A 14149-nucleotide genomic window follows, 5' to 3' on the forward strand; every position below is an offset into this window, starting at 1 on the left:
TGTCTTAATTACTATTGTTTTATTTTTACATTTACAGGTTCCCTTCTTTGGGCCTCTATTTAATGGTGCCATCATCAATGGGAAGCTACTGCCAAGCTTAGTGCGGGCCACTTGCATCAATGCCAGCAGAGCTGTCAAGTCCCGATTGACTCTCTACCAGAGTTTGTATCCTTTTCGTCACATTAATTCAGTTTTATATACTGTATCATTGAGGTGATTAACCAAAGGCATTTACCAGGATTTGTTGGAAAGAACAACCTAAGAAGGTACACTTGTTTACATTTGTGATATTTTAAAATAATGTGTACAACTCTACTATATCCATAAAATTGCAGAGTTGACATATTCAGCAAGACCAGCGCCCTGTTTGGGTAAATGCACAGACATGTGGAAAGCTTGTCACTTCAGCCAATGTAGTACATAGCTGAGTGCTGACACGGATCTTTATTGGCTGGTTGATTGGCATACAGCTATTAAGCCGGGGCTGTTGCACAGCCTGGAGCAGCATGGAACGATGTATGGAGCTGTTTACGGTAGGAAAACTGATCATGGGTCATCATCTATTAATACCATTTTATGGAGCACAAGGAGGGCCAAAATAAGAGCCACATCAACCAATGTGCACATGCTCTCACACACACACACACACACACAGACACACGCGCACACACAAACATCCTTCAACCCATCCCTCCCAACAGTGTGCCGTTAAGAGCCTGACTCCAGCTGTAGTTGTCAGTTGGTTTAAAGGCAGTGTAATCAGCAATGGAGACAAATTAGCATGTGAATGCCAGCAGCATTGGATTTGGGAGGGACATGGGAGGGTGGGTGAGAGGGTTGGGATGGCCCCTTGAGGGGGAAACCTGATCCCTCATAACACCCCACTCCTTCTCGGACAGCATGTATAGCACCGCCTCACCAAAGCCCCGCTGCCCCCCTGGCGGTTGCTATAGAAACATTCCCCAAGGTGATTTGGGGAAAAGAGTTCTATTTTTACACCTAAATAAATTAGCCAGTGGCTCATTTGGAGCTTTATAGTTGGATGTGGAAGTATTTGTCTGCTGTTGCACAGAGAAACGCATCCCCTCAATTTTCTCTATCAGGCCTTCTCTGTGAGTCCTTGGGGGCATCCTGAGTGACAGATGTCGGTTACCCGACGCCAAGAGAATTAGCCCTGTGTGACTCTTAGCTTAAATGGGAGGAGCCAGGCTCGATTGTCCCCCTTTGCCGAGCCACGGAAGCCTTACCTGGCATACCTTAGCAGGGAAGCAAGCAGCAGATCATCATGATCTATGAGAAGGAAATAAGCCTCTGGAGTTCTGGTGCTGATAGTACTGCCAGGCATCGCACCGTCCAAGAGACGTGCTGAATAAATATGCCAGGCGCACTAAATACGCTGCCAGTATCTGCATCCCCGTCTGCTTTTTGTGAGGAGAAGGGAAGTAAATGACTCCTAGGATTTGGTGATGTCAAATGTACAGCATAGGCATGTGCAATAAAACCTGTTTATTGTATGGTTTCATCATTCTATTTGCAGTTTTACTCTACCATCTTTTTTCACTTCCTGCAACACTGTTCGTTTTTTGTTCTTCTTTAGAAATGTAGCTTTTTTACGTCATGATTATGTTCAAACAATGGTGCAAGCCCTTTTCCGGCAAAATCCCTGTGCTTAGTTTACCTCGACACAATGCCTTAACACTCCACAGACTGCTCTCTGCCTGTGAGGCCACTCTCTGTGGTAATTAGTTGAATATTTCTTCAAAGAGAAGCTATATGACCCCCGTGTGTCCTGATAAAAGGGCCAGTATGACGCTGCGACCCCCCTTCGCTCACTGTCTCGAGGCTAGATGGAACTCTCAACAGTGTGCTGCAACACTCCCAGATCTTGAAGACTAATAGGATTTGAGATAGAAAATGACCAAGGGCAACATTTTTTAGCTAATACAGAAACTGATACGCCGTGGGAGGGTTTACAAATGTCTCCATTTCTCCCTATCCCATCTTCTGTCATCTGTTTTCTGTGATTTGAAGAATCTGTACAGTTGTTTCGTACCAATGCTCATTGTCATTTGGAATATGCATCAATGTTTAGGTTCGAGGGCCAATCATAGACATATAACAATTGCTCTCACAGACAACTCAGTATGTTTCATCTATTATTCAGATGGCTGATGAAAGCAGGTGGTCTGGCTTTTGGGTGTGTATATTGTCCGCCTGATACTTCCTTTACAGTTGCTTTCAGAATGTTTGTGCTCACAATATGTTTGCTTTTAACATGCCACATTTTCCACCATTTTATCGACAACAAAGTAGAAGTGAAACTCATTTGAAGTTTTTTTAATGGAGCAGCATGCAAAAAAAGAAGAAAGCACAATAGCTCGACAAAGCATTTGATTGGGTCACCTAAACCCAGCCTTCCAACCATTTCTGTGACCGCAGAAACCACTGTCACTTGAGAATAATGTCTTCATCCAGAAGTTCAGATTTATTTCTGTCTTCAAAAAGCAGTTTTCATCACTCAATATGATATTGTTAAGCGTATCAGAGAAACGGAAAGTTTCTAATAGGTGAGACAGTACAGGGCTGACCTTGACTCAGAGACATAACCTGTCTATTGGACAAAATCAATAGCTTTTGCACACTGTCCTTAGCCCCCATCCTCCGCTGTGACACACACAAATACACATACACATGCACTGATGCACTGATCCATCTCCAGGCACCGATCAATAACCATAATCTGTTTCTGCCCTTTGCCAGTCATGCAGGCCAGACTTGTGTGTGTGTGTGTGTGTGTGTGTGTGTGTGTGTGTGTGTGTGTGTGTGTGTGTGTGCGTGTGTGTGTGTGTGTGTGTGTGTGTGTGTGTGTGTGTAAAGATTAGAGGCAGGTTTGGTCTTTTCAGTGCAAAGCTTTTGAATTATACCATTATCCCTGACAGGTCTGGTCTCGGAAACGATGTATATAATATCAACGGATGTGTGGTGATGATATCCCCACTTGCAGTCCTTTGTATGCTGTCAATGCATCCCTCCACCTCAGACGCCATCATAATTATTACCGTCAACTGCATTGATAGTGACACATTCTCACACCCATTCCGAGCAGCTTATTGTCCCGTTCCCTCTCTGTCTTTTGGCATCTTTGTCAATTACGAGCTTTTTTTCTTTGGTCGACTGTCAAGATTCCTCACCTGGCGCAGATGAAAGTGCGCCTGTATCCCTAATAGGGTGTCATGAAAAAGGTCTGTCATGTTAGTGTTGTTCTCACATGAATTATTAAGCACGGCTGATAGGTCTAATTTGCCAGCTGTTGTACCAAAACCATATGCAGTCTTGTGGTTAATACAAGGCCATTTATATCACTGAAGAGTATGCAGTGCTCCAGTGGGCACAGTAAGATGCCAAGCACTAGTCCATTATATGGCGGGCCCACTCAGTGGTCTCACTTGATGTGTGTATAACAAGTGAACTTCCTGTTTATAAAAAGCAGTACAGACAATACAAAGACGTGTCATGTTGTCGTAATCTGGTCTGGGAACATCTTAATATTAAACCAGTCTGAATATACATGGAAAGCGTTCATTCAAGGTTGGTAGGTTGAGGTCACAGGTCATAAGTGTTTGTTTCTTTGCTTTGGTCAACGTGGTTTTATTGTGGTAGAGGGTGGAGACTGCCTTCGGCTTTGATAGAGTGGTTGAAAGTTTATGCGGTATTTAGGGAGCTACCGAGAGAAGGTGTGGGGCAGGCTTTTCTTCCACTGAATGTTTTAACTTAATCCCATTATCAGTGTAGCGCACTGCCTCCTGGTCCCCACATCGTCCCCACACTCCACCCCGCTCCTTATCCCTTCCCCCCTCTCACCCTTCTCTCCAGCTGACCAGCTGTTCTTGGCGAGACTCACGACAATGTCTGATGTGTTCAGATCATTGAGTACCACACAACCACCAAATCACCCCCCTGCCAAAACACTTGCACAAATACACAGTGCAACCATGCACAACTAACACAATTGCTTAGTTCATTGGTGGAGCCGAGGAAAGCCAGGAGGGAGGAGGGTGTTAGTTTGTGGAAAATGGTGAGGCTTTAAGAGACTGTGCGTGCGTGCGTGCGTGCGTGCGTGCGTGCGTGCGTGCGTGCGTGCGTGCGTGCGTGCGTGCGTGCGTGCGTGCGTGTGTGTAGCGGGGGGGTGATGTTGGGGGACAAGCCCAGGCCTGTCAAACCAAGAGCCCTGACTTAGGAGGCAGCTCAGCTCGGATGGCATATGGCGTCTAGCGTCATACAACATGCAAAAGTATTCTCTACCCACGCCTCCTTCTAACCACTCCCTCCTCTTTCTGTCTCTCTCCCCCGCTGCTAATGCAGAATGACTCATTGCATTACTCTTTTTTTTTTGTATAAACTCCCCCCTCCTATACACACCCAACAATTCCTCCTCCTTTCGCCTTCAAGTCCATAAGATAGGGTGTATAAGACCCACACCCTGACAGCCCTGAGGGCCGAGACCAACTCAGCCTGAGCATCATGGGGATACCCTTTTAAACACAGGTAAAGCTGACATGGCGCTAAACGTCCCAACAGCTGGGACCCAGAGCCCTGCCAGTGCTACAGCGCAGACACGACTGGTGTCAAACTGTTGTGATCGTTGGGGCATTTGTGTTTGCTTTTTTGTTTTTGTTTTGGAAACTGCCTTTTTTGTTTAGCAGTGCTGTTTTGAAGGCAGTATAATCCATCTATCATCTGTAAATATCATCCATAACCATTACAAAAAAATATATAAAATTATAAACTTAAACAATACCGCTTAGCCTCTTGCAGCACAAATATTGTGCACTGTATATTTTTAAACTTGAAACCCCCACTCCCTTCTTTTTGCCCCTCCCCTCCTGTGTCCGTCTGTTACCCATTCATGTCTGACATCTGTCTGTTTGTCCGCTGCAAAGTGAAAACCAGCAAGGTTGCCAGTTTTGTGTGGGATCGTTTTTTCTGTGCCATCACAAGTTCAAGCTCAGTTTGTTAATCCCATGAAAGTTCATCATAATACAAAACCCTTTTTATATTAACATATTTTCTAAGTAAATATACCCTAAGTTGCATTATGTTATATTTAGAGATGTCCGATAATATCGGACTGCTGATAATATCGGCCGATAAATGATTTAAAATGTAATATCGGAAATTATCGGTATCGGTTTCAAAAAGTAAAAGTTATGACTTTTTAAAACGCCGCTGTACGGAGTGGTACACGGACGTAGGTAGAAGTACAGAGCAGTTGCGTCTCCCAGTCATACTTGCCAACCCTCCGATTTTCCCGGGAGACTCCCGAATTTCAGTGCCCCTCCCGACAATCTCCCGGGGCAACCATTCTCCCAAATATCTCCTGATTTCCACCCAGACAACAATATTGGTGGCATGCCTTAAAGGCACTGCATTTGCATGTCGGCCCAATCACTTGATATATACGGCTTTTCACACACACAAGTGAATGCAAGGCATACTTGGTCAACAGCCATACAGGTCACACTGAGGGTGGCCGTATAAAAAAGTTTAACACTGTTACAAATATGCGCCACACTGTGAACCCGCACCGAACAAGAATGACAAACATATTTCAGGAGAACAACCACACCGTAGCACAACATAAACACAACAAAAAAAATACCCAGAACCCTTGCAGCACTAACTCTTCCGGGACGCTACAAAATACACCCCCCGCTACCCCCCACCTCAACCCCCTCATGCTCTCTCAGGCAGAGCATGTCCCAAATTCCAAACTGCTGTTTTGAGGCACGTTTAAAAAAATTATGCACTTTGTGACTTCAATAATAAATATAGCAGTGCCATGTTGGCATCTTTTTCCATAACTTGAGTTGATTTATTTTGGAAAACCTTGTTACATTGTTTAATGCATCCAGCGGGGCAGCACAACAAAATTAGGCAGAATAATTTGTTAATTCCACGACTGTATATATCGGTATCAGTTGATATCAAAATCGGTAATTAAGAGTTGGACAATATCGGATATCGGCAAAAAAGCTATTATAGGACACTACTAGTTATATTTATTCAATGTTTTCACCACCATTCTTGTGATATAGGCACATGTGGTGCAGATGTCATTTTGTGGAGCACACTGAGCTGGACTTTAAGTGCCATCCATCCATCCATCATCTTCCGCTTATCCGAGGTCGGGTCGCGGGGGCAGCAGCCTAAGCAGGGAAGCCCAGACTTCCCTATCTCCAGCCACTTCGTCTAGCTCTTCCCGGGGGATCCCGAGGCGTTCCCAGGCCAGCCGGGAGACATAGTCTTCCCAACGTGTCCTGGGTCTTCCCCGTGGCCTCCTACCAGCTGGACGTGCCCTAAACACATCCCTAAGGAGGCGTTCGGGTGGCATCCTGACCAGATGCCCGAACCACTTCATCTGGCTCCTCTCGATGTGGAGGAGCAGCGGCTTTACGTTGAGCTCCTCCCGGATGGCAGAGCTTCTCACCCTATCTCTAAGGGAGAGCCCCGCCACCCGGCGGAGGAAACTCATTTCGGCCGCTTGTACCCGTGATCTTATCCTTTCGGTCATGACCCAAAGCTCATGACCATAGGTGAGGATGGGAACGTAGATCGACCGGTAAATTGAGAGCTTTGCCTTCCGGCTCAGCTCCTTCTTCACCACAACGGATCGATACAACGTCCGCATTACTGAAGACGCCGCACCGATCCGCCTGTCGATCTCACGATCCACTCTTCCCCCACTCGTGAACAAGACTCCTAGGTACTTGAACTCCTCCACTTGGGGCAGGGTCTCCTCCCCAACCCGTAGATGGCACTCCACCCTTTTCCGGGCAAGAACCATGGACTCGGACTTGGAGGTGCTGATTCTCATTCCGGTCGCTTCACACTTGGCTGCGAACCGATCCAGTGAGAGCTGAAGATCCCGGCCAGATGAAGCCATCAGGACTACATCATCTGCAAAAAGCAGAGACCTAATCCCGTGGCCACCAAACCGGAACCCCTCAACGCCTTGGCTGCGCCTAGAAATTCTGTCCATAAAAGTTATGAACAGAATCGGTGACAAAGGACAGCCTTGGCGGAGTCCAACCCTCACTGGAAACGTGTCCGACTTACTGCCAGCAATGCGGACCAAGCTCTGACACTGATCATACAGGGAGCGGACTGCCACAATAAGACATTCCGATACCCCATACTCTCTGAGCACTCCCCACAGGACTTCCCGAGGGACACGGTCGAATGCCTTCTCCAAGTCCACAAAGCACATGTAGACTGGTTGGGCAAACTCCCATGCACCCTCAAGAACCCTGCCGAGAGTATAGAGCTGGTCCACAGTTCCACGACCAGGACGAAAACCACACTGTTCCTCCTGAATCCGAGGTTCGACTATCCGGCGAAGCCTCCTCTCCAGTACACCTGAATAAACCTTACCGGGAAGGCTGAGGAGTGTGATCCCACGATAGTTGGAACACACCCTCCGGTCCCCCTTCTTAAAGAGAGGGACCACCACCCCGGTCTGCCAATCCAGAGGTACCGCCCCTGATGTCCACGCGATGCTGCAGAGTCTTGTCAACCAAGACAGCCCCACAGCATCCAGAGCCTTGAGGAACTCCGGGCGGATATCATCCAACCCCGGGGCCTTGCCGCCGAGGAGCTTTTTAACTACCTCAGCGACCTCAGCCCCAGAAATAGGAGAGTCCACTACAGATTCCCCAGGCACCGCTTCCTCAAAGAAAGACGTGTTGGTGGGATTGAGGAGGTCTTCGAAGTATTCCCTCCACCGATCCACAACATCCGCAGTCAAAGTCAGCAGAACCCCATCCGCACCATACACGGTGTTGATAGTGCACTGCTTCCCCTTCCTGAGGCGGCGTATGGTGGTCTTTAAGTGTACATTTCAAATTGATTACACTTACAATATAAGGTAAGGGGTGGTTCAACTGCCACATTTATGATGTAGGTTGAACTGCCACATTTATGAAGTAAATGGTAGTATGGGTATTTGTGCTGCCCCTAGTTTTGGCAAGTGACGATGACTGCGTGAATGGTCACTGAGTTAGCTGCAAATGATGTCTTGCAACAGATATTTTTCATTTTTTTATAATTCGTCAGTCCCCTAAGGCAAATTTTGCTAATGATATTTTGTCACTGTCTATCAATCCATACAAATTAGATCAACTCCACAATAGATGATGTTAATAATATAACAACCTTTTTGTCTGTGCAATTTTAAATTAATTTTAACTTACAAATAATGAGCTTTTACACGTCTCAGGTAAGCAACCACGTAGGACAAATTTAGATTTACCTCGTTCTTTATACTTGGTGTATAAATTGCGAGTGTCTTTATATTAAAGTGTTAATTGTATTGCTCTACAGTACCATAAAAAGTGTTACGTGGCACTTTTTTTTCTTAATATTGTGCCAGGGATGCAGTTTGTAAAGGGTATAAACCTCCTAAATGGCCACGTATGTATAGTGTAAGGAAACAAGTTGAAATATTGATACTAATAGCACAAATTTGACATCCATGAATATCTTCTTACCATATGCATGGGTGGCCCACCAGTCAGAGACTAAGAGCCACTTTTTTTTACTGTGTTACAGTAGCAAAGAGCCACATCCTACACATGGGCACACATAACCATCACCCCATTCCTTCCTCAATGCCACACACACGCACACAGACCTCTGCTCAGCCAGATTGAGTTTGAGTTTATTTCGAACATGTTTGAGTTTGAGTTTATTTCGAACATGTTGAAAACATGTTCGAAAAGGAGTAGGAAGAAGCAGAGCTTATTTAATCCTACCCCTTTTCTTTTACAAAACAGTTGCTAAAACTTTTTGTTCACTTCCTGTTCTCAATTTATCCACAATATGCTCCATAAGTAATCACAATGAAAATAAATAAATATTAATAATAATTTAATAATAATAATTGATGGAGTAAGTCATATTTCATATGATGAGATAAGTAAGATTATTTTGAGAATGAATGAATGGATGGATGAAATGAGAATGTTTATCATGGTTCTTCTTCTTTGTACTTTGTAAACACTTTAAGTTTGAAGAGTTTCTTGAAGTGGATTATATTAGTAAATGTTTTAATTTCTTTGCTTATCAATCCATTCCATAATTTAATTCCACATACGGATCTACTGAAGGTCTTTTTAAGTGTTGAACATGCATACAAATGTTTTAAATTACATTTTTCTCTAAGATTATATTTCTCCTATTTTTTTTTTAGAAGAATTGTATATTCTTGGGTAGCAGGTTATAGTTTGCTTTGTGTATAATTTTAGCTGTTTGCAAATTCACTATGTCATGGAATTTCAGTATTTTTGATACAATAAATAATGGATTTGTATGTTCTCTATATCCAACATTATGTATTATTCTAAATGATCTTTTTTGTGACACCGTCAATGAATGAAGTGTACTTTTGTAGTCATTTCCCCATATTTCTACACAGCAACTCAGATAAGGTAACACTAGTGAGCAGTAGAGAATATGAAGTGATTTTTGGTCTAGAACATGTTTTGCTTTATTCATTATTGATGTGTTTCTTGCTACTTTATGTTGTATATTTTTTACATGAGATTTCCAGTTCAATTTATCATCAATCATTATACCTAGAAATTTGGTTTCATTTACTCTTGCAATTTCTACTCCATTTATTTGTATGTGTGTTTGACTTTCTCTTCTACTGTTACCAAATAGCATTGTTTTAGTTTTACTGAGATTCAAAAATAGTCTGGTTTTGTCAAACCATCTTTTTAATTTGTTCATTTCTTCTGTTATTGTTTGTATCAGCTTCTGTGTGTTCTCTCCTGAACAAAACGCTGTTGTATCATCCGCAAATAATACTAACGTTAAATATTTTTTAAATTTACAAATGTCATTCATATAGAGATTGATTAATTTAAGTCCTAGTATTGATCCCTGAGGTACACCACAGGATATATTTAGCGTTGTAGATGTGTGTTTGCCTAGCTTCACGTATTGTTTCCTGTTTGTTAGATAACTTCTTATCCAGTTTAAGACTAACCCTCTGATGCTGTAAAAATATTGTGATTAATTTTGTCAAATGCTTTAGTTAGATCCATAAACACTGCTGCCGCACATTTTTTACTATCTATTGCTTTGGTAATTTCTTCTGTAATTCCAATTAAAGCCATTGAAGTTGAAACATTTGCTCTGTATCCAAATTGGTTCTCTTCGAGTATTCTATTTTTCTTTGTGAAACCCTCTAATCTGTTAATGAACAGTTTTTCAATGATTTTAGAAAAATTGTGGAAGTAAAGAAACAGGTCTATAACTTGTATATTGATGTTTGTCTCCAGTCTTATAAAATGGTGCAACTTGTTTGGAAATGTACCTGTTTGGAATGATAAGTTACTAATATACATTAATGGTCCTGATATTTCTTAAATAACCTTTTTTGTCGTATCCATATCAATTCGGTTACAATCAGTTGAAGTCTTAGATTTACATTTTTTCACAATTGTGTCACATTACTGAGGAACATGGAGTTGGGACTACGCTCTATGGTGTCATTATAGTCCTTAATTAAAACTGGGTCTGGAATCCTTTCTTCCAATTTTAGTTTCAATGTTTACAAAGTAAATATTAAAGCTTTCAACTACTTCCTTTATGTTGTCATTATTTTTATTTCCATCTAAAAAGTATTGGGGGTAATACCTCTTAGCGCCATTTTTAATAATGCTATTGAGGATGCCCCATTTTACTCTCATACTAACTAATATACATTAATGGTCCTGATATTTCTTAAATAACCTTTTTTGTCGTATCCATATCAATTCGGTTACAATCAGTTGAAGTCTTAGATTTACATTTTTTCACAATTGTGTCACATTACTGAGGAACATGGAGTTGGGACTACGCTCTATGGTGTCATTATAGTCCTTAATTAAAACTGGGTCTGGAATCCTTTCTTCCAATTTTAGTTTCAATGTTTACAAAGTAAATATTAAAGCTTTCAACTACTTCCTTTATGTTGTCATTATTTTTATTTCCATCTAAAAAGTATTGGGGGTAATACCTCTTAGCGCCATTTTTAATAATGCTATTGAGGATGCCCCATTTTACTCTCATACTATTTTTGTTCCCGTCCAATAGTTCACTAATATTCTTTTCTACATGATCTTAGTATGTTTGTTAACTTGTTTTTACACATTTTGTACTTAATTTCTGCCTCTGTAGTTCTTTGTGCTATAAATGTTCTTCTTACAAGCATTGTTTAATCCTTTTGTCATCCATGGTTGATTATTCTTTCTCTGCTTTCTACTGCGTTGTTTCCATGGACAATGTTTGTCATAAAGTATTATGAACTTGTTTAAGAAATGTTCATTTGCTTCATCAACCTCTTTTTCGTTGTACACATTATCCCAATTTTGCTTTCGTAGCTCAATTTTGAAAGCAGTCATCCTCTTCTCTGTGCACAGTCTTCGAAATGTCCTTTTGTCTTCCATGTTCCGCTTCTTGTAGTTTCCATCATATATTGTAAAAACTGGCAGAAGATCACTTACGTTGGTTATAAGTAGACCACTTGTAGTGTTATTATCAAAATCATTGGTAAAAATATTATCAATAAGCGTGGCACAGTGTCCTGTGATTCTGCTTGGCTTTGTGATTTTAGGATATAAACTGATGCTGTACATTGTATCAATGAAGTCCTCAATAGACTTTTGCTCGTTAGGGTTCAATAAGTCAATATTAAAGTCACCACATAAAAAAATACTTTTTTTTACCATTGTCCATGTAATTTGCCTTGATCCATTCTTCAAATGTTTCTATACTTGACTTAGGTGATCTATATATACAACTGGTAAATGTGTTTTTGCTTTTTTCAATGGTTATACATTCTAAGATATTATCTATAGCAAATGACATGTTTTTTACCACTTTGTAGTACAAGTTCTTCATCACGTACAGAGCTACTCCTCCTCCATTTTTGTTGGTTCTGTTGATGTATTTTAGTTCATATCCTTCCAGATCAAATTCTATTCTTTTTTTATCATCAATCCATGTTAACGTGACTGCGATCACTTTGAAGGGTTCGTTGATGTGTTCCAAAAAGTTCTTAATGTTGTTGTAATTTGCATACAAGCTTCTACTATTAAAATTAATAATTGACAATTTGTTATCACATTTAGTGTTGCTATTATATTGCTCATCCGTATAATAAAAACAATTATTACTGATGTGGGAGAAAAAAAATGTATCTGGATCTATATTGTTTTCCAAATCCTGATTTTTGTGATCATTGTTGCAGAAGTTGTTTAGTTCCATATTTTCTTGTTCAACAATATTTGATGTTGCTTCAATAATCTCTATAAGTGCAGGTGAATGCAATCCTGAATCTAGGTCTTCTTGTTTAGTGGTCCCTTGGAACATAGTAGTATTGATGTTGAGTTTAGGTGCTTGTTTTCTGTCAGAGTCCATAATCAACATTTTGTGGAAGCTGTGTAAACTTTTAAATTTGTCCAAGTCCTTGATGTCGTGGACAACAAGTATTCTTGCTTCTGGACCTCCATTCAGCTTGATGTAGATTTTACAGTTGGCGCTCCAAAATCCCTGGATTTTTTCCTGCTTTTTCCAAATCACGTGCTTTCTTGGCATTACATTTTGTGAGACACTCATTCATGTACACATTTGTTCCCTTCAGCTTCTTTCCCTGTCTCAACAAAGCCATTTTAGCTTTTCTGTTTACAAGTTTTACAAGCACGGCTGGAGTGGCGTTGTTGTTTTTTTCCGTTCAGTGGGATGCATGTTTCGATGGTATTAATGTCGATTTCAATTTCCTATGATTGCAGAAAGTTGACCACTTGCTGTTCTGCTGATACAATATCCATTTAATCTGGTTCACCTTCATTATTCACAGCTTTCGCATAGGATCTTGGTTTAATTCGGTGCCCTGTCACGGTAATATCATTAATTCCTTTATCCTGATCCATTTCATCTATGATATTTCACAGCATGTAGTTGTCTTCTATAAGGGTCTTTATTTGTTGGCGCATATCTTCTTGAAGGGTCTTTATTTGTTGGCGCAAGTTTTCTTGATGGGTCTTCATTTGTTGGCACATATCAGCGGCTTTATTTTTTCTGGTGTTGTTCTGAGTTTGCAGACTTTCTATATTTCTATCAATATTTGGTCAAAGATTTATTTGAGGTGTCAGCCTGTTAACTTATATCACTCTGCAACGTTGGAAGCACTTTAAAACAGCTGTAAACTCGCCATAGCTTTTGGTTGCTAGGCAACCGCTTTGAATTGCGGTAAGGCGCCGATGGCTTGAAGCTAACGGCTCTTCCAACTTACCTTATTTCAGCTTATCAGTGCCTCTCAACTGACCAAAATCAGTTCGAAGATGCCAGGTGACTCCTGTGGCTGTGATCGCAAATCAGTGGTCAAAATCTTTAGACTTAACAAAAACTCCGGTAGCAGAAGCAGAGCCTTTTTCTTTGCGTCCATTCTCATTGACAGGAAGTGAGGTACGTGAGATTTATTGTAAATGTCGCACACCAACATGACTCTTACAGTACTAAGACCACAGGTCAGTTACTTTCAACAATTAACATTGTGTGCACTGTCTCACACACACAAACTCTCAGTTCAACCTAGTCCACGTACAAAAATATAATATTTTTTCTCTTACTCTGCATGTTGCTTAGTAGGACTTCTGGCATTCTTTGTCGTGGACAATCCTCTTCATATCTGGCTTGTATTCCGTTTTTGCTACTCGAAGCAATTCTTTCACATGGATGTCAGTCAGAACAGATCGATGTTTTGATTTCACATGTTTGATTGATTTATTGAGACTCGTATTAGTAGATTGCACAGTACAGTACATATTCCGTACAATTGACCACTAAATGGTAACACCCGAATAAGTTTTTCAATTTGTTTAAGTCAGGGTCCACGTTAATCAATTCATGGTAGAAAACACAGACTCGCAGACGTATGTTGATCCAAACATTGACAGTATCTTTAGCACAGCCCGTTTGACATTGGGGTATTTTTCCTTTGGCACACTTTTCCAGAACTCAATGGTCCCTTCCCTTCAAGCAGCTTACAGTTGGTCCTCCTTACAAAGATTGATTATCTCCAATTCAGCCGCAGCATCATCTG

General features: G+C 41.3%; 1 protein-coding gene across 7 annotated transcripts in view; it reads left to right on the plus strand.

The window, feature by feature from the left end:
• ralgapa2 (Ral GTPase activating protein catalytic subunit alpha 2) overlaps positions 1 to 14149 on the plus strand; it is a 298534-nt gene that overhangs the window by 214435 nt on the left and 69950 nt on the right. For all 7 annotated transcript variants that reach the window (XM_061895568.1, XM_061895569.1, XM_061895573.1 and 4 more), the window contains one exon: positions 38 to 165. In XM_061895568.1, the coding sequence (XP_061751552.1) occupies positions 38 to 165 (128 nt within the window). The remainder of the gene's footprint in view (positions 1 to 37; positions 166 to 14149) is intronic.

This window comes from Nerophis ophidion, linkage group LG03, assembly GCF_033978795.1.
Source record: "Nerophis ophidion isolate RoL-2023_Sa linkage group LG03, RoL_Noph_v1.0, whole genome shotgun sequence".
Lineage (NCBI taxonomy): Eukaryota > Metazoa > Chordata > Actinopteri > Syngnathiformes > Syngnathidae > Nerophis > Nerophis ophidion.